Here is a 22379-nt window from a genome sequence, read left to right as displayed (position 1 = left end):
CTTCTGAAAGCTTGGAAATTTTCCGGGCTTGAATTTGCACATGCAGATCATCAAAATCCGACTCCGGACGAAGATTCTACAGCGTTTTACTAAAAGCTGGGTTCTGAATTTTCTGACGACGAATTCGACTAAGTTTTCATATATTCACATGGGTTCTCATTCATTCATTCACAAGTCAGCACTTTTATACTTCTATGAAGAATATACAGGATATATACTTACTTGAGGAGTCTCCAAAGTGTCCAAGGGGTTGGAATTGTCCACATCAACGACAAGAGGAACATCACTTCCATCCGGCTCCGAATCTTGGGAATTACCTCCACCCTTCCCAGAGGATGATTGAGTTCCAGAATTCTCCATCTCCATGACGACATCCTTGTACACGTCCTTTACAATCAATATTTTCATCATGAAGCACCACATTTGAACATGTGAAAAATACTTACAGTTTCTTCGTCACTCAAATCAGCGATTGCTTGTTCAGTAGCAGAAAATTGAAGACCTTCAAGACTTGATGGAGTAAAATTCTGCAACAAAATTAACAACGTTGGCTTCATGATTCTAATGCTAATAGCAATGAAAGTCACGGTGAGAAATATTGGGAACTCACCAAAGCACCAACTGGGGACTTTACGGTATTAGGTAACACTTATAACCTTTATGCCTGCCTTCTCCGCCATGAATAACCGCCTCAGTCTCTGAGAAATCTACACGATTCGAGGTCGTATATTACGACCGTCCTGTGGTGAAATCCAGTAATATAATCAGAATACAGTTCTTATAATTTCGTGAAGATTATATGAAGAAACATACCTGAGAGCATCCTGGAGACGACTTTCGTTTATCACCAGAAAGATACTTCAATCTTGGTCGACTGGAAATCATCTCAGCCGAAGGAAGATCCTTGAATGGAGGTCTGGGAAATCTTACAAAGCCACGCAAACGCCCAAGCTGGTCCCAGAATTCTACATAACCTGGGGTTACATAGGCGAATCTATCAGAACCAGGAAACCAGTAGCTACTCCCTTCCACGTGAGTATGATCCAAATGAGTCCTGAGTTGCTCAACTGATGGCTTCCTTCTCCGTATGGTTGGAACACACTGATCCATACCCATTTGTCGAGCTGCTCTATCAATATTGTACTCCTCCACTGAAAGCTCTCCAAACGTGACTGATAGCAAATGACCAGGAGTGCAACTCAACATGAAAGATCTTTCGCCATCACTCAGATGCGCACCAGACGTCAAACTCGTGCCTTCTCCAGTATTGAAAGTCATCGGCTGAGAAACATAATCAGGGACTGACACCCACGGGCGAAAATTGAACTCAGATTCTTCATCTAACACATCAATAAAACGTATTTTAGAACGAGGCTGCTTGGTGGACCAACGCATGATCCTAGCATTATCTTTCTCAGGGAAAGTATGGCGCGCATCAGTATTCGGTCCTTGCAGAACATTACGTGGAGTAGGTGCATAATTCTTAAAATGCTCCCACATCAAAGCTTGAAGAAACATCGTGTTGGCATAACACTCAATCTTCATAGAGCCGTTCGACACACTGGAGTCTATAATCAAGGAGTCCAGGTTGTAATACAAGGAGCCTAAGAATAAACTACCTATCGGAAGTTGCTCACCTTGAGCCATCTTAATAGCAAAGGGAATCACAAAAGGCTTCAACAAGTTTCCACTGTCTTCAAAAACGTCTCTGGACAACCATAAACATAAGAAAGCAGCAATGGGTAACATACCGTCGATGGGTTTATCAGAAACCTCGTCTTTGGGCCACCAGTGTGTCAACCAGGAAGCATAGCATCCTTTACTACCAGCCTTATTCGCTTTCTCCATTGCAGCTGTCAAGACATGAGAAACGGGTCTCCTCATCTGAAAGATCCCCAGGAAGATTGCCCGTGATCGGGAGATGCATCAGAGCCGCCACGTCTTCCAAGGTAATGGTAAACTCTCCCCATCTACATATGAAAGTGTGAGTGGGAATGCACCAGCGAGCAAACAGAGCCACAATACCACTTGCGTCATGATAAATGAACAACTCTCCAGAAGCTTGAATAGCTCTCGTCACCTGCGCCTGGTCGAGCATAGTCCTCACATGAGGAAAACCCAACATATGCCTCGCCCAGCCGGCAAATTTCTCCAAAGGTCGTCGAGAAAGCTTAAACTCTATGATTGATGAGGCGAAGACCCCTCGTTCAAGACAAAATCGAATCACTGTCTTAGGAGTCACCAATTCTTCTGAGTAACAGTTCTGGGATTTATCAAAAGACGATACACTGGGGATTTCAAATGTTGCTCAGCTCCTGGATATCTTTTTCAAAGAATGCATCATCTATGTTCGGGACATTCTTAATCCCAGGGATTTCGTCTTCGTCTCCCCCAACGGAAGTTTCATCCATGCATGTCTCATCTCTGGAGATACCATCATCAACGCACATCTCTTCCCTCGAGGCGTCGTCAGCTTGGGAATTGGACATCTTTGCTAAGTAGCTGAAAAGGTTCACACTACATTCTACTTCAGTATGCCGTCCAGATATAAATCAAGGAAATAGCAAAAATGGTAACTCTTAACTCTTACCTTTTATACTTCCACTAACAATAGTGATAGTAATGCTAGAGTTAACACCTCAAAATCGTTCGTCTCTTCGAAAACTGCAAAAACGAACGAAACTTTTTAATTTCCGAAACTGATTTTTCATGAAATCACGGACACAATTTCATAATGTGAACATTCACACAACTGACCTATGAAGTTTACAACAATAAAATATTTCATCATAAATATATTGTCTATCTTCGAAGGTTCCTCAAAACCCACGTTTCTGATTTTTCGAAAAAACAGCAATTAATGCAACTTGCATACATAAATCTCAAGATTTTATTAATGAAAACAAATCATGAAATAAAATATACATCATATTTTACACAATATATGTCACGTCATTAATAATATATAAAAAAATATTTTTTCCTTCGTATCGTCGTTATTTGTCTTTAAAACGAAGGTTTATTTCAAAAAATATTGTGAAAGCTCACATCTCATACATATGATAAAGTTTTGTATTTACATGAAAGCTCATAAGCAAAATTTTATCACTGGACACAAGTTCATCATACATATTTTCCTTCGTGTCATCATTATTTGTCTTTAAAACGAAGGATTTTCCATTTCATGAAAATTCACTTCTTTTATGATGAAACCTTGGTATACATGAAAGCTCATACACTAAGTTTTATCACTGGACCTAGGTTCATATTAAAAAAAAATCTCTCCTAAATCAGGGATTATAGTTAGTTTTCAAAACTAACGATCGAACGAACATACGTTTTCAAAAACGAGGGTTTTTTCATAAAACTCACACTAATATACACACATGTATATAACTTCATCATGATCAAAGCATGAACAACTCATGAGGATCATAAACATCAGCAAAAAAAAAAAAACGCACCTGGGCGAATCGGCCGGAAGTTGGCCGGCGCGGCAACGGCGGTCGGACGGCGGCGAAGCTCCGGAATTTTCCTCCACTCGCTGCTGACGTGAAGGTGATGGAGAGGATGATGATGAGGTGTGTGGCCGTGTGTGAAGGAAAAAAAAAAAAGGATTAATCCCTTTTATATCAATTTTATTTCCAAAACCTAATTTTCTAAGGATTTCCTTATTGGGCCCGACCCGCGAATCCTAACCGACCACGGACTCGTCGTCCAAACCAGCGGTTCAACACCAATTTATGCTCATCAAACGACGCTCCAATCATGACATTGAAGCCTTCATCAAGTCGTGGTTTGCTCATGCTCTCTAAATCCGGTAACGTCTCAACTTACGACTAAGTTCAATTACTGGTATTATTATTTATGGCCGGAAAATCACCATTTAATGCTGACTGAGGAACAACTTTCCTCAGTAAGCAGGGGACTTAATGTAGATGGTGGATTTTCAAAAGGCTAAATTCGTAAACTCATAATTATACGAATCTGATTCAGCAATCAGACGTGAGTATCGAGACACGGTCTCTCATCGAATTCTCAACGGAGAGTACTTTCTCTCAGAGTACATGTAGATATGTAGTCTCACGACTGGACAACGGCATATCTCATGAATACTGAATACTTTCAGTGATTATTTCTATATAGCATCACGAGATGGACGGCTCCTAGACAGCTTGCTCTGCTAGTATAGAGCGATAACGTCTTCAGGAACAAACAACGTTTACCCTGACTATATAAAGGATATGACTTACCGACAAGCTCATATCGGATATTAATGCTCCTAGACAGCTTGCTGCTAGTATAGAGCCACAAAGTTAATTATTCCTAATTACTCGCTATTCCATGGTCGAATCCACGACTGGTCCCATGGAATGGCAATAACAATTGTTCTGATTCTATGATCGAATCCACGCTTGATCTCATAGAATAGCAATAACTATATTATCTCATTCTCCGATTTCATGATCGAATCCACAACTGGTCTCATAAATGGTAATAGATAAATCTTAATTACTCTGATTCTATGGTCGAATCTACGATCCCATGGAATGGTAATGCTCACTTTATTATGAATTCGTAGTCGAATCCTCAGCTGATCCTATGAATTAATAATAAACATCTTATTACTCAGTTTTGTGAATTATTCTCCACTGAATTCCACAATTAGTAATAAATAATCAACAACGGGCGTCTGAGCTACCTCTAAGTAAGCCCCGATTCAAATGGTGAAGGTGTATTCAACGATGATACACTAACAGTCACCGCACGAACGAGTATTTCAAAAATACAACGAAACGATGAACCTATGCAAAATAGAGAAGAAAAAATAATAATTAAAAATATTGACCAGGGTGCTGGGAGCACGGACACACGACCACCGACCGTGTCGTGGTCAATCCCACGCCAGTTTTATATTTTAATGCATTTTTATTATTTTCCATGATTTGATGAAAATTCCTCTCATTTTATCAAATCTCCTTCCTTGTCTCGAGGAAACTCCTCGGTTTCATGGTACTTCCATAAATCCATAAAAATAATATAAAATTAAGGAAAGGAGTGTGGGGCGTGACCATTGGCCAACCGGCCATGCCTTGGTCCCAACCGGCCCCACACCCACGGTTCCTTATTATTTTTTATTATTATTATTATTTCTCTAATTTCATGAAAAAACTCCTTGATTTCATGGTATTTTTGCACAAATCATCAAATAATAATAAAATAAATAAATTATGAAAACTTGTGGGACCGGGCCTTGGCCGGCCGGCCATGCCCTAGCCGGTCCCACACGCCCCTTTGTTTATTTTTTATTATTAGTTTTTTCCTTGATTTCATGGTATTTCTCTCAAATTAGGAAAAATTCCCTCAAATCATCAAAATACCTAAAAATATTAAAAAATTATGAAAACTCGTGGGACCGGGCCAGCCGGCCGGCCATGCCTCCACGGTCCCACACGCCCTTGTTTTTATTATTTTAATATTTTTGCTTCCCTGAACTCATGAAAACTCCTTCAATTCATGGAAACTCCCTAAATTCATCAAATTTCTCAAAATTCATGAATTTTTCATAAAATCATTATAAAATTAGGAAACTCGTGGGACCGGGCCCTAGCCGGCCGGCCATCCTTCCACGGTCCCCACACCCTTGTTTTATTATTTTAATATTTGCTTCCTTGAACTCATGAAAACTCCTTCAATTCATGGAAACTCCCAAAATTCATCAAATTTCTCAAAATTCATGAATTTTTCATAAATCATCAAAATATTATAAAATTAAGGAAAAGGCACCACGGGACCGTGGTCACGAGCCGACCATGCCTTGACCACGGCGGTCCCACGCCTCCTCTCCTTATTTTATAATTTTTTTCATCATCTCATGGTGTTTTCCTCAGTTTCGTCGAAACCCTAATTTTGGCATATTTTCTCGAATGGATGCTCAATTGCACGCCAGAAAATATCAAAATTCTCAGGACTGAGACGCGGATGCCTTGGGACGAGCACTATCTTGACCGACCAAGATTGGCTCTTTGGCTCACGGAAGCCGGTCCCATCAATTTTCACAGTTTTGACCTAATTTGCACAATTGCTCGTATTAGGTCCAAAACTCTCCAAACACTTTGGATTTTCATGAAGTGATCGTCAGGCGGTCACGGGACAACCCAGGGCCGGTTTCATGACTCCATGGTCGGTCCCTCGCCTCGTCATAATTAATTAGGTTTTCTCACCTAAGGCTCAGACGAGCATTTTCGAATAAATGATTAAACCACATTTAATCATTTCTCACCAACAAATCGTCAACTCTTCAGGAGTTCTTCGTATTTGCTCACGTGAGCATATGGACACTACATGGTTGATCCACGTCCCATGTAGTCGCTCCCTCCTTCGTCCCATGGTTGAAATTCTGACGAACCATGAATTGATCATCAATTGATCAAATTAGGGTTTCTGAATCCAAGGATCATCATTCCAGATTCAACCTTAATAATTTTATGACGACCTCATGGTCATTAATTTATTAATTATGCTCGTTCAACGACCAGTATTCTAATTAATATTTTTGGTACGCTGCCAATAATCCATCAGACGAGCAACACATGCTCAGACGATCAAATATTCAACAATTCATCACATGAGCAACACTTGCTCAGATGATAAATATTTGTTCAAACCAAGGAATATTGGTTCAACAATCAATATTCAACGATCCATCGAATGAGCAATACTTGCTCACTTCATCGTAAGAACTATACCTCTGTCTCATGACATGTTCAATTCATGAGTTTCAGAACATCATGTTCAACTCAGACTACATGGACTCATCGTCCCATCAAACCACGAAGTCATCAATTGACTAACAAACACGAGACGTCAATCGTGTCACTTGGGGGGATATCACTTAGGGTTTTGGTCTGGCGGTCTACGGCAGTGTTCAAACACACGATGGAATGTGAGCAAGTCGTGCAATCAGTTGAAGGAATTCACGAGGTAGTGGGTGGAAAATCGACCAAGTCTCCACACGTTGAGCAACTGGTTTCAAACACGATCTCCACTTCCCCACTCCTTGATTCCATCAACTGTCACACTTCATGGAATCATGGTGTCTACATTCCAGCAATATAAATAAGTCTCTGAATCATGATTGAATCATCAACAGTATCATCAATCTCACGTCTCATCGACAACACGAGATCATCAACTCATCAATTGAGCAACTACTCTCAATTGAGCAATTTCAATCACTCAGAGCTTATCGTATTCGGAATTCACACACCCACAATCTTTGATTACCATCGATTCCACACATTTCTCAGCTTCCCTCCTACAGATCAACCCATCCTCTCCTGTGACCGAATTTACTCTGGAACGGTCATTGTCTTGATTTAGGCCGGAGTACTACAGATTGATCTCTCGAATCTAAAGCACCCCCTTTGCAGCGGTGCATCTGTATGAGGTTTAACATTTCGCTCCGTTTGAGGAGTCTCCTCCGTACGGCCGTCTCCTCAATTCCTTAAAATTCAGCAAATCGTTTTTCCCCATCTACAAGTTCTCATACCCTTGCTTCATCAATTTCTCGTTTTCGAACTATATCAAAATTGGTTTGTCACGTTGATGTCAAGGGAAGCTCGTGTACACTGGGTCAAGAACAGTTGTTGCGTGTGATAATCAAGTAGTGATATACCATTAGAAACAGTTCTAAAACCAAGTAAGTTTCCATACTCTTGCTTTGTATCTTATCATAAATTATGGCACGTAGAAGAGTTAGTCATGCCGGGAGTTCTAGTGGTCATACGAGGGATGAATCTTTCCTCGATCCCAGTATTGGTGCGAGGTTTGTTAAACCTGCGTCTCGAGTACTCTATTTGGAGTATAAGATTAAGACACCAATCTTTGAAAGATATTATGATGAGTCAGAGATTGAGGTACCTGGTTTATCTGATTTTTTCAAAAAACATTGTTGGGGTATTATTCATAAACCTATAGGAACTTCCCGTGTTGAGATGACTGCACAATTTTATGCCAATATCCATGATCCAGAACCTGCCAATTACATGTTCAAAACTATGATAAGTGGTACCATCTTTACTGTGGATCGATATGTTATTGCTTACCTGCTGGATATATCTCGTATGGAAAATGTTCGGTTTCTTCCTCCTGAGAATGAAAGATTGACTCCACAAGTGATGTCAAGTCGTCTCTTTGATAGAGATGTCTCTCAAAGAGATGGTAAGATGTTTGTTGGAGGGACCGGTCTGTTCCTCAAGGTTGCTACAAAACTTATTGTAGCTAACATGATGCCAAGCACTATGGATAACAATCTTTGGTCCAGGTCTCTTGCTGAATTTATCTTTTATATTGTTGAAGAGAAAGATATTGACTTCTGTGGACTCATTGTTAATCATATGATAAGTGTGAAACAGACTCCGAAGAAAACTCCAGGGTTTCATTGTCTTATCTCAAGGATATGCAGTCACTTCAACATTACTCCTTTTGGAACTGAGAGTGGTGGTCCGAAAGTTTTGAGTAAGGACAACATCAATAAGATGTTACAATCTTCAACCAGTACTCCAGCAAGTACCTCTGCTGCCACTAACGCTGAAATTGCTCGCCTCCAAGATGAATTTGACTGCATAAAAGAGCAGTTGGAATATGCTGAAGAAGAAAATCCATATCTGATTGAAAAAATCTATGAAATTGCTAGAGAACATTATGGGTGGAGTGATTGATATCTAGTATCTTTGATTTGTTGTTATCTGTTAAACTTCTTCTTATGTCGAACTACTATTGTTTCTATGTTTGTAATAACTCTTATGTTTAGCCTTGAATGATTTTCCCTTGACCTGAAGGGGCTGAGTCGAGCTCTGCGGATCAGAGCCTAACTCAGTAAAATTATTCTTCGTTGTCCTTTGATTTTAGCGTCAACTAGCATTAATTCAGGTGATTTTCTCTGGTGTTTTCCGATTAGATCTAATGATAGGTGTTCCGTAAAGCATCTTAATTATTATATTTCAATTTTCTTTACTCTGGTCTTTTAATTAGGGTTAGTTTTATTTTCATGGAAATTTTTTTAATCCAGAAATGGATTCATCGGTAGTTTATTTAAGTAATTCCCTGGTGGAGGTTACTTCTATTGATCTAGTTAACAATACTGAAGAACGTTGTGATGCTTGGAAATTCTCATTAATTGGTCGCTTAGATTTATCTAGATTAAAATTTTCAGATGTTACTGTATCGTTGAAGAATCAGTGGAAATTAAAGGGTCAATGTAAGATGATTCCCCTGGGGAAAGGTTTCTTTACAATCAAACTTGATAGTGAAATCGATAAAATGACTATTAAAAGTGGTAAGTGGGAAGTTTATAATCAAGTACTTTGGATTAGAAATTGGATCCCAGATTTTCGTCCAGAGAACCACAGAACATCAGCTGCTATGATTTGGGTTCATCTTCCTGGTTTGAGTTTGGAGTATTGGGATGAGAAGACACTTTTTACAATATGCAGAGCTCTAGGAACTCCAGTTAAAGTTGATGAAGCTACATTGAATTATGATAATGGTTATTATGCAAGAGTTTTAGTGAATATTTATTTTGCAAACAAAATTCCAAACAAATTATGGATTAAAACTAAGTTTGGTGGATTTATGCATAATGTGATCTTAATAAAGCCTCCCAAATTTTGTGATCACTGTAAGATTGTAGGGCACTTGAATATGGAATGCAGAGTAAAGAATTTTTCTCCACAAGAAGTTACTAAGCCAACTGTGAATTTAACACCAAAGAGCACTACTCACTCTCAGGGTATAAAGTTTGATATCAGTGATACTTTATTCTGCTCTGGTAATCAACACAAAGGTTATGTTTCTAATTCCAAAGAGGCTGACAATTGTGAAACTCCACTTATGCAATTTCAATCTGTTGGAGTGGGTCATCAAGTAAATCCAGTGGACATTTCAGCAGGTATGTTTGGTTCTTTACAAGATACTTCTGTGGTTGAAAATATAATTGAAATGCATGAAAATAATTTATCTCCAGTGAATGATGTGAAAATAGTGAAAAAATGATCTTAATTCTGCACCAAAGGGTAATGAAATTCTATCTCCAACAAGAATACAACAAATTGCAGAGGATAGTGCAGTGGAAAAGAGTGTGATTAACTTCATTAATGGAAAAGATGGATCAATGTCAGAGGAAAGGGTTCCAACTACTTCTTGGTCAAAAATAATTCAAAAACCTTCAACTTCAAAAACAAAGCCTGCTCCATTGCAACAAAAGGAGGTTATAGCAAAGAACAAAGCTCAACAAGTTAACAACAAATATAACTTCAGAAAGAATCAAGGAAAGGGAGGTACTAATGACCTCCAATTCTTACAATGAGAGTTCTCTTTTGGAATCTCAGGGGCCTGAGAAGACCTAGGGCTCAATAGAAATTAAGGTCTTTAATAAATCAATTTCAACCTTCAGTTGTATTCATAGCAGAACCTAAAATAAGTTGCAATGCAACATTTTGCAATAAATTGAATCTTCCTGGGATGCAGATTATGGTTATACACAATTCAGTGTTAAATAAGAAAGGCAATATTTGGTTGTTTTGGAATAAGCATCTTCCTACACCAACAGTTATATCAATGTCAACTCAAATGATCACAGTAAATATTGGAGGTAATCTGATATCTGGAATACATGCTCATGTTGGAGAAGTGCAAAGAAGAAATTTATGGGCTAAAATGGAGGTAATCAGTAAATTAAATCTTCCTTGGTTAGCTATTGGAGACTTTAATGCATTTCTTACTGCTGAAGAAAAATCTGGAGGAATAACACCTAATACAAGGAATATGCTTGAATTTAACAACTGTCTTGACAAATGTGATCTTATGCAAGCTTCAAAATCTGGTTGTGAGTATAGTTGGTCTAATTGCCAGCATGGTGCTAAGAGAATATTATGCAATCTGGATAAAGCAGTGATTAACAACTTGTGGATTCAAAAGTATGAAGGATGGAGTTATAAAGTTGGTTTGAGAATAGCTTCTGACCATTCTCCTCTTTTACGTGGTTGTGTTAGATGTCCCAAGCCAAAGAATGTACCTCAGAAGTTTCAAAAAATTTGGATTGAACATCCAAACTTCATGGAAGTTGTTAAGAAGTGTTGGTCTGAACAAGTTCAAGGAGATCCAACTTTTGTTTTTCAGAGTAAACTCAAGAAGCTAAAAAGGGTGTTAGTAGACTGAAACTGGAGAGTGTTTGGAAATGTTAATGAGCAAATCAAGGAATCTACAAAAGAAGTTCAAGAAGCAATGAAATTATTTGATGAAAACCCTCTCAATGAGGAGTTATTGGAGAATCTAGTTAAAGCTGAAAATAAGTTAAATTCAAAAGAAGTGCAGTTGAGCACAATGATCAAGTTAAAGGATAGAACAAAGTGGGTCAAAGAAGGGTCAGCAAACACTAATTTCTTTCATACCAAACTCAAGATGAGGCAGGCAAGAAACTCAATCAGTGAATTGGAGGATAGTAACAATGACATCATCACAGATCAGAGTAAAATTGCAGAGGTGCTCATAAATTTTTTTGAAGAAAAATTCAAATTTAAAGAAGTGAACATTTCAAATTCATTGTTGGATGTAATTCTAAATTTAATAACATTTGAGGATCAAGATATGTTGGATGTTATTCCATCAGAAGAAGAAATTAAGCAAATTGTTTTTGAAATGGATCCAGATAGCTCCCCCTGGTCCAGATGGTTTTTCTGGCAGCTTTTATAGAGCTTGTTGGATGATAATTCAGGATGATGTAGTTAATGCTGTTCAATTTTGCTGGAGAAGAAGATTTATTCCAAAAGGGTTGAACTCCAATTTCTTGGTTTTACTTACAAAGGTTGAAGGTGCAAGATCTCCTCAGCAGTATAGACCAATTGGTCTTAGCAATGTAAGTTACAAAATCTTTACAAAGATTATTGCATCAAGAATGTCAAATCTCATGCATAAGCCAGCTTCTCCTCAGCAAGCTGCATACATCAAGGGAAGAAATATACAAGATCAAATTCTTAGAGCCTCTGAAATGGTGAATGAGATGAAAAAGAAAAGAAGAAATGGCAACATTGGTCTGAAATTGGATATATCTCAAGCTTATGATTCTGTAAGCTGGAATTTTCTGTTTCAAGTGCTAAAGAAATATGGTTTTTCAGACTCTTGGTGCAAATGGTTAGGTATTCTGTTTGAGTCTGCTAGAATATCATTCATGATAAATGGTGGCCCAAATGGTTTCTTCTCAGTTGGAAGGGGTTTAAGACAAGGAGACCCATTATCTCCATTGCTCTTTGTACTAATGTAGGATGTTCTTAGTAGAAATATCACAAAGCTTGTAATGGAGGGTAAAATAAGTCCAATGGTAATAAGAAATGGAATTCATCCTTCTCATATGTTTTTTGCAGATGATGTGTTCATCTTCTGTAATGGAGCTAAAAAAACCATTTAAAATTTGATAAAACTTCTGGAGGAATATCAAGAGAGTTCAGGTCAGGTGATAAACAAAAGTAAAAGCAAATTGTTTGTGGATGGAACAACAACTGCTAGAAAGTTACAGATTAAAGCAATGATGCAGATGGAAATAAATATTTTACCTGACAATTATCTGGGAGTCATCTTGCATGCTGGCAGAGTTAAAATTGCCACTTTTTGGCCTATGGTGGAGTTAATGCAAAAGAAGTTGGCTAGCTGGAAGGGTAAGCTACTTTCTTTTCATGACAGACTTGTTCTTATCAAATCAGTGCTGAGAAGTATTCCAATTTACAACATGTCAGTTTATTTGTGGCCAAAGTCAGTGATAAAAATCTGTGAAAAAATCATCAGAAATTTTTTGTGGACTGGGGATGGTGATAGTAGAAAATATGGGACTCTTTCATGAAAGAAGGTATGTTCTCCATATAGTGAAGGGGGTTTAGATCTTAAAAGATTGGAAATCCTTAATAAAGCCTTACTCATGAAGATTTTATGGAGGATAATAAATTTAAAAGCTGAATGGGACTTATTCATTAAAGCCAAATTTCAAGACAAACATCACCAGTGGAAGAGTAATTGGCAAATGTCATCTATTTGGCCGGGTCTAAAAAGTGCTTGGAATCACTTGAAAGAAAACATCAGATGGTGCCTTGGGAATGGGAAGAAAATATCCTTATGGTTTGATCTATGGCTTGGAAATATTACTTTGTTTGAGCAGGTAGGTTTGACAGAGTATGTAAAGAAGAATAAAAATTTAAAAGTCTCAGATTTAATTCATGAAGGGGAATGGAAAGTACCTGAGGAGCTAAAATAAATGATTGCAAACTATACTCTACCAGAAATTGGTGTTGGTGATGATATTTTGGTATGGCAAGGAGATATAAAAGGTAAGAACTCTACTTCATCTGCTGTTAACTTGATAAGAAGCAAAGAGCAACCTCTGCATCATTATAAAAAAAATCTGGAATTCATATTTGCATCCAACTACTACAAGTAATATATGGAAGATCATTCAAGGTGTTTATGTAGATGACTCTGTAATGGTTGAGAGGGGTTATGAGTTAACTTCAAGATGTTTTATCTGTGCTGAAGAGTAGGATAATATGCAACATTTATTATGGGAATGTAACTTCAGTAAGCAGATTTGGTTGTGGATTTGCTCAATTTTCAAGTTTCAAATTCCAAATACATTTGAAGATGTGTGGAGCAGAGCTAAAAGTAAAAGTCCTTTCATCGAGGAGTGCTGGATCATTGCTGCCTGTGCAATCTTAAGAGATCTCTGGTTTCAAAAGAATAAGATGTGGTTTGAGCAGATAAAGCCTAATATGCAGAGCTTCAAGGCTAGAATCAAAAAGACTATCTATGAAGGGAGTGTCAGAATGAAAAGTAACAAATGGAATTCTGATATTGATACACAGGTAATTCTTTACTTTAATCTTGAGCCAAGAAGAATCAAATTCAAAGTATAAAACTGTGTCACTGGATCCCTCCTAGTCCTGGTTTTATCATGTTTTGTTGTGAAGGAGCATCAGTTGGAAACCCATGATGTGTTGGTTTTGGGGTTGTAATTAGATATCATTGGTGTCAAGTGTTGGGAGTTATAACTGGAGGTATTGGCATTACTATAAATTATTTAGCAGAAGTATATGCAGTTATATGTGCTGTAGAAATGGCAGTTACTTGGGGATTGCAGAAGATCTTACTTTGCTCTGATTCCAAAACAGTAATAACAGAGTTTGAAAACAATACGATGCCTTGGTTTGTGAGAATGAGATGGTATAAAGCAAGAAAACAAATACAGGAGATTTGCTTCTTACACAATCACAGGGAAACAAACTTTGCAGCTAACACTGCAGCTAAAAGGGGAGCAAAAATGCATGCAAGGCAAAGGCAGGTTTATACAGGAAGGCCTAGTTTTTTGACTAGAGTTGAATATTCAAATGTGGATTACTATAGAATCTGTTAGTAATTCTTGTTTATCAAAGTCTATGTAGTTGGCTGTTTTGTTGAGTTTATTTCCTTTTATTTGTATCCTTGAATTTCATTTTTCAATTAATAATTTGTGATTCAGAAAAGAAAAAAAAAAGCCTTGAATGATTTTATCTTTCAATTAAAATTGCTACATATGATAGTTCTATGAGAAGTACAGATAAACCTTGTCAAAAGTTATCTCGTTTATATGTCGATATGCAAGTATTGATACAAGATCGATGAACTTTTTGAAAAAGCGGGGGACTAACAACACCACCCAATATTTCTCTTAGCAATCTGTATGGACTAACTCCGAAATACTTTGCTAGAGAATCAACTAGACAGTCAGACTCAATCTAGATAAAAGTATCTGAAGGAGTTAATATCTCTCTCTTGATTTGATTTTTACTCAAACTAAAAACAATAGCGAGCCTTTATCAAATAAAAGGAATACTTGGACGGTACCAAAGACCAATGTCCAAGGATCAATCAATATCAATCAACAACCAAAGGTTGGATTTCCAATTGATGATCACGAACTCACAACCTGTATTATTTCAATTATGTAAAATATAATGTGGAAAATAAATAACACATGCACCAGAAATTTTTATTAACGAGGAAACCGCAAATGCAGAAAAACCCCGGGACCTAGTCCAGATTGAATACACACTGTATTAAGCCGCTACAGACACTAGCCTACTGCAAACTAACTTCGGACTGGACTATAGTTGAACCCCAATCAGTCTCCCACCAATCCAAGGTACAGTTGTACTCCTACGCCTCTGATCCCAGCAGGATACTACGCACTTGATTCCCTTAGCTGATCTCACCCACAACCAAGAGTTGCTGCAACCCAAAATCATAGACTTGATAATAAACATATCTGTCTCACACAGAAAAGTCTATCAAAGGATAAATCTGTCTCCCACAGATAAACCCTAGGTTTTGTTCCGTCTTAAGATATAAAATCAAGGTGAACAGGAACCAATTGATAATCCGGTCTTATATTCCCGAAGAACAACCTAGATTAATCAATCACCTCTCTATAATCCTTCCTGACTACACAGGCGGTTTGTCGAGGAATCACAAACAGTGAGACGAAGATGTTTGTGACTTCTTTATCTTGCCTATCGGAGAACTCTCACGATCTCAATCCAATCAATCTATTGTACTCGTACGATAGAAGATGCAAGATCAGATCACACAACTACGATAAAAGTAGTATCGGTCTGGCTTCACAATCCCAATGAAGTCTTTAAGTCGTTAACCTGATTTTAGAGAAGAAAATCAAAGGTTAATGGAGATCGACTCTAGCGGGCGCACTAGTAGCACACAGAAGTGTGGGGATTAGTTTTGCACAATGCTAGATGTCTCCTTTATATAGCCTTCAAATCAGGGTTTTGCCTTAGGTACAAAGCAATCCTTATTCACCGTTAGATGAAAACCTGATTTAGATTCAAGCTAATATTTCTCAACCGTTAGATCGAAAACTTAGCTTGTCACACACACTTGGGTAAACGTTTACTGGGTTTGTGAAAACCATGCCCAAACGTGTACGTGTATGTTGGTTCAACATAATAACCCAAAAAGGTTAACCATATGAGCATTTCATGTCAACCTTGTTCTTCTTCACCATAACTAGTTCAATTGACTCAAATGAACTAGTTAAGGAGTTGTTGAATTGCTATGAGATCTTATGTAACTACACAAGACACAATTGGAACAAAGATGATTCGATTCGATTGAATCGGCTCATGAACATTATAGCCACGGTTTGCATAAAACATTTCTTAGTAATTTAATGTTTCATGTTCAGAGCACATCTTTAGATCATAACCTCTTAAGTTGACAAACAAGTTCGCGGACTTAAGTTAATCGGTTGAGTTTTCCAAACTCAGCAGAAATTCTCGGATTGGGTTCGCGGACTGAGTTCGCGGACTTAGCACACAAACGAGTTTTGGAAAATCCAACAAAAATTCTCGGTCGAGAACTTCCGACAGTTCGCGGACTGGGTTCGCGGACTTGGGAAGCCAATTCCACAATCCTCCCGATTTCTCTTGATCAACAAAGTTCGAAAACTTCGGTTCAAGGAATACATGGTTATGTAATCTAAACTCTCATTTCAATCATTGAGACATTCTCAGAGGACGCTATGTAGCCGTTATTCACAGACCGATTCACGTCAGAGAAATTCTCAAAGTGATTGAAACATTTCATGACTTTCGTCACTAGGTGAAGATAAACTTGATCAAAGCGAAACGCTTTACAAACACACGATTTCGAGATAAAAGATAAGCAATGAATGCTCAGCTCGAAATGTCAAATGTGTATGATCTAGTCTATATAGATACGAATTTTGTCTCATAAGAAGTAGGAGATAGAATAGATAGACTTTTGAGTGATAGATAAGTTCAAGTCTCCACATACCTTTTTGTTTATGAAGTTCCACGGTTCCTTGTATAGATCTTCGTCGTTGTATGATGAATCGCCATGAAGTCCTTGAGCTCAACTACACTTTTCTATCCTAGTCCGAGACTTAGCTATGTAGGCTAGAAATCAAGATTTATAGTTTTGATCACTAACATTGACAAACATGCTTAGGATAGCAACGCATGCGAGGTCGACCGAGCTATGCTCTAACAATCTCCCCCTTTGTCAATTTTAGTGACAAAACTATTAATATATATGGAATACAAAAAAGATAAACTTTATTGGCTCTTATTCCATAGTCTAATCTTCAACGTTCCCTGAAATCTTCGTCCTTCCAAGTACTCCAATGATCCCAAAGGTTGTAAGTTTAGCATCACCGTTGTTGAAGATCCGTAGCTATAACAATGAGAGAAATCGAGATTCTCGATCATTATTATACAGTCTCATAGTATTATTATGTAATATCAAAGTCCAATTGTATCATGACTTTAACAATAATACTACGGTGATATGTATCACTCCCCCTTAGTCAATACTCCATCTCGATCATGGAAACCACTCCCCCTTACACAATGATCCGAAAACCATATGTATGTAGTGTGAACTACATTATTTCTCCCCCTTTTTGTCAATAAAATTGGCAAAGGTACAAGAACGAGATCATAATGAAATTTCCACAAGATACATTTCATAGACTAAAAGAAAAATACATACCAACTTAATTTAGATGCAATCATAAAGCCGAAGCTAAATGCATTCATCAAGGAGTTTTAAGATACAAGATAACCCCTATAAAATTCCTCAGCCGCACACCCCGCAAGATATTACCATTAAGCACAAGTTCAAAAGAACTCTCCCCCATTTGATGTCATTCCCGAAAGAACAACAAGAGCGACCTTAATTTCGAAAGAAAAGAAGGATTTTTTAATTGGACACCAAAAACCATAGGAATGATTTTCTATATCCAAAGCTCAACCAAATTAATCACAAGTAAACCCATGATTAATTCAATTGAAAACACAACTAAATCAAACCACAAAAGTGATCAATTTAATTGAAAGTGCTCAACATAAGTAAACTTACGGAGCTACGACTAAGGTAATCATACGGAGATGACTAACTTAATCGTTCACATACTCAACATAAGGAAAACCTTACGGAATATACGACTACATTAACCAATAGAACATGATTAGTATAGCCATTCATATATTCAACACAAGAATTTGTGGAATATATGAAAACTCAACTAGATTAATTACAATAGAACCTATAATTAATCTAATTTGAATATAAACAACCAAACTAGTCACCGAAGTAATCAATTTAATTATTTTGGGCTCAACATAAGAGAACTTATGGAACCCCGACTAAGTTCATCATAGAATATGACAACCTTAACCGTACATGTACTCGAGATAAGAAAGAAAACTTATGGAGTACAAACTAAATAACCAAACTAGTTGATTAATTTAGTTCCTAATTCTCGACATATAGCATCTTATGGAACAACCAACAAGCCAATAAGAATAATCGACTTAGTTGTATCGTGCTCAACATAAGACACTTAATGGAGCCTTCACGGTAAAACATAACAAGATGTATCAATGAAGATCAATACCGTGGATAACATACAAGGATCTATTCTATTTTCCATCATAACGATATAATAGACTTTATCCTTGTCAAACAAAAGATATCATCCTATTTCCCATCAAATACATGATTGCATAGGCATAACTTTTGCAATTGTCAAAAGTCCGTTCGTCCTTTCATCAATACGAATACTAATTCATGAACGATTTTACTTTTGACCGCAATATGGGACCTTCAAGTTCACTGACGCAAACAATACATATCCCATAAACAATTGCAATATCACAAAATCATAAAGATTAATACTGCAATAACAATCTTTGCCCTTAGAAGGTAGAATCAATCTTTTTCGCACGGATTTATACCAAGAGTAGTTACCAAAAGCGTATAAAAATATTTCCTTAACAAAGAAGAACATACAAAGTCATTGACGACTATGCACCATAGTTCACATGAGATGATTGTGAACACTCAAGAATATATAGCAATGTGAACTACTACCCATTCTCGAACTTCCTTCTTTGTGATTCACCAACATCACTCTTGTAACGGCCACAAAATAGCTTAGAATAGGATTTCTCCAAGAATCCCAGTGCCCAAGTCCAAGAGAATAGAACAAGTGCAACGAAACAGATCAAACACTAAAAAACAAGAGACAGGAAAAAGACCAATATTAACTCATCCAAATTCAACAATTATCATCTCCATTTTAAAGAGAATTCAATAAGGAAGAGAATGAAAAAACAATGAGGTAAATCCGAGTTCGGACGAAGAAGTTACGGCCAAAACAAGTTTACCGAATATCGACGTCAAGTATGCATACGGGTTTGCGAACTTAAACCCCTGGATTTTGATTTTGAATGCTGTTATGCATACTTGGTATATGTACCATGTAGTCCAAGCATCCCGAACTATTATTTTCAAACCTAAACATTTAAGAACCTTAAACACAGATCAAGTTAGGTAGAAATGAACGATAAGCAAGATTATTATAAGTATTCTAAGCAAATAAAAGTACAAATCTTGCTCAAGTTTATAGACATACCTTTTTAGATGAATCCAATCGAATTCTACCGCCTTACCGAACATAATATGTGTGCCCCAATTCTTGTTCTTCCCTCACCGTATACAAAGCAGGGCATTCCTTGGTGAGGATTCACTTCCAACACAATCAAGTTGCATTGGAGTGAACAAAGTCTTGCTCACCACAAGTGACCTTTGGATTATCATGAAAGAGATCACTTTTAGAACCTTTCACATCCAATTCCATTTTTCCAAAAAACTTGTTAAGTTCCAACATCATGGATACAGCCTTTTCCATAGTCATGGAGTTTTCTGGAAGATCATTCCTTTTCACACTCAAAACATCATTGTCTTTCTTCGGTATCCACTTCTGAGTGCGTTTAGGAACAGTCAGAACCTTCTTCCCATCACTCTCTTCTAGAATTCTTGGAAGAGAATTGGATTTACTATTCTTTTGCAAGTTAGTCTTTCTCCAATTGGGAGCATCGGATCTTGTCTTCGTATTTACGAAGTTATCCTTTTGATAACCATTACGATTATGAAAAGGATTCGTACGACGTTTATTGGAAAATCTAGGTCTATCATAGCACTGATTCCTTTGCCCAAAGGTTGGACAATTACAACCTGTAACATTAAGAGGATCACTCTTAACGTATGATCTTGGTTTCAAACTTCTTGTGATGCCCAAACAAGAACACCATGAAGTTTCCCATTCCTTATACGGAAACAACATCTCCTTTCCGGGTGACCTTTATTTCCGCAATAGTGGCAAACATAAGGAATGTTCTTACCTCGATCTGTGTGTGCTAACTTTGGAGGTTGATAAACTTTGCTCTTTTGAACCTTAACTGCCGGAGAAGGTATTTCACTTTTTCCATCAGTGAAAACCTTTTGTTGAGAAGAATCACTAGCCTTGACAAATTTTACCTCTTTGCTAGTACTTGGAACATCTATTCCCTGATAGCCCAATCGTCGTGTATCACGATGATTTTTACTTGATCCTAGCATAGTGGTTAATTTACTTGAACTAGTATTGAACTTTTTCAAGTCATCTTCCAACACCTTGATTTTATCAAGAGCAACAGCTAAATCAGCCTCAAGGCGTTTTTCTCGAGTGAGATAAGAGCTTTCTCTGTCGTTTAAACTTGTTTGCTGGGAGTTAAACCTTGCTTCAGATTCTGCAAGTTTGTCTTCCAACAAAAAGTACTTTTGATAAAGATTATCACATTCAAATGACTACATACGTAGGTTTTCCTCAGAATCCTTGAGGATCGATTCGGTAGAACGATTCGAAAAATAAACACCTGCGTAACATCTTCTCAATTTCTTGTTTTCTCGACAGAGAGGAGTCAGAAGAGGTGTGACATGAGAAGTTGTAATCTTCTTCATATTCCACGAATCCAAAAACTTAACATACTCTGAGACTTCCTCATCGACATCTCTATCAATATCTGAATCACCTTCATCAGAAAGTTAATCCAACTGTTCTTCTAGGAGAGTTTCCCAATCAACAGTTTTTACATCAAGAGAATGTTTGGATATTGACTTAGATGTGATAGTTCTCTCCGGTGAATCCAAGATTTTAGAATCATCTGGTAATTTCTGAACTGGTACGTTATTAGAGATAAACTCGTCCATAATCAGATCGCTACAAACACAAACTTATAAGGTCTTTAACGTGTTTTCCCGCTCTGATACCAATTGAAAAAGCCGGGGTCTAACAACACCACCCAATATTTCGCTTAGCAATCTAAATGGACTAACTCCGAAATACTTTGCTATAGAACCAACTAGACAGTCAGACTCAATCTAGATAAAAGTATCTCAAGGAGTTAATATTTCTCTCTTGATTTGATTTTTATTCAAGCTAAAAACAATAGCGAGTCTTTATCAAATAAAAGGAATACTTGGACGGTACCAAAGACCAATGTCCAAGGATCAATCAGTATCAATCAACAACCAAAGGTTGGATTTCCAATTGATGATCACGAACGCACAACCTGTATTATTTCAATTCTATAAACTATAACGCGGAAAATAAATAACACAGACACCAGAAAGTTTATTAACGAGGAAACCGCAAATGCAGAAAAACCCCCGGACCTAGTCCAGATTGAATACACACTGTATTAAGCCGCTACAGACACTAGCCTACTGCAAACTAACTTCGGACTGGACTTTAGTTGAACCCCAATCAGTCTCCCACCGATCCAAGGTACAGTTGTACTCCTACGCCTCTGATCCCAGCAGGATACTACGCACTTGATTCCCTTAGTTGATCTCACCCACAACCAAGAGTTGGTGCAACCCAAAATCATAGACTTGATACTAAACAGATCTGTCTCACACAGAAAAGTCTATCAAAGGATAAATCTGCTCCCACAGATAAACCCTAGGTTTTGTTCTGTCTTAAGATATAAAATCAAGGTGAACAGGAACCAATTGATAATCCGGTCTTATACTCCCAAAGAATAGCGTAGATTAATCAATCACCTCTCTACAATCCTTCCTGACTACACAGGCGGTTTGTCGAGGAATCACAAAGAGTGAGACGAAGATGTTTGTGACTTCTTTATCTTTCCTATCGGAGAACTCTCACGATCTCAAGCCAATCAATCGATTGTACTCGTACGATAGAAGATGCAAGATCAGATCACACAACTACGATAAAAGTAGTATTGGTCTGGCTTCACAATCCCAGTGAAGTATTTAAGTCGTTAACCTGATTTTAGAAAATAAAATCAAAGGTTAATGGAGATCGAATCTAGCGGGCGCACTAGTATCACACAGACGTGTGGGAATTAGTTTTGCACAATGCTAGATGTCTCCTTTATATAGCCTTCAAATCAGGGTTTTGCCTTAGGTAC

At 37.6% G+C, this 22379-nt stretch overlaps 1 protein-coding gene across 1 annotated transcript; it reads left to right on the top strand.

The window, feature by feature from the left end:
- Positions 1-9075: 9075 nt before the first annotated feature.
- LOC113359574 lies at positions 9076-11220 on the top strand. Its single transcript, XM_026603185.1, has 3 exons — positions 9076-9952; positions 10119-10340; positions 10457-11220. The coding sequence occupies exons 1-3, from the start codon at positions 9076-9078 to the stop codon at positions 11218-11220; spliced, it is 1863 nt and encodes a 620-aa protein (XP_026458970.1).
- The last annotated feature ends 11159 nt before the right edge of the window (positions 11221-22379 follow it).

This window comes from Papaver somniferum, chromosome 3, assembly GCF_003573695.1.
Source record: "Papaver somniferum cultivar HN1 chromosome 3, ASM357369v1, whole genome shotgun sequence".
Lineage (NCBI taxonomy): Eukaryota > Viridiplantae > Streptophyta > Magnoliopsida > Ranunculales > Papaveraceae > Papaver > Papaver somniferum.
Note: the sequence above shows the minus strand (reverse complement) of the source record. Positions and strands in the feature narration are given on the sequence as shown.

Excerpts from the sequence above, each read along its gene's own strand:
- LOC113359574 (XM_026603185.1), top strand. The coding sequence starts at position 9,076 with ATGGATTCATCGGTAGTTTATTTAAGTAATTCCCTGGTGGAGGTTACT. Across the intron at positions 9,953-10,118 it reads TCCAGTGGACATTTCAGCAG|AGGATAGTGCAGTGGAAAAG; the intron begins GTATGTTTGGTT and ends AACAAATTGCAG. Across the intron at positions 10,341-10,456 it reads AAAGAATCAAGGAAAGGGAG|TTGTATTCATAGCAGAACCT; the intron begins GTACTAATGACC and ends TTCAACCTTCAG.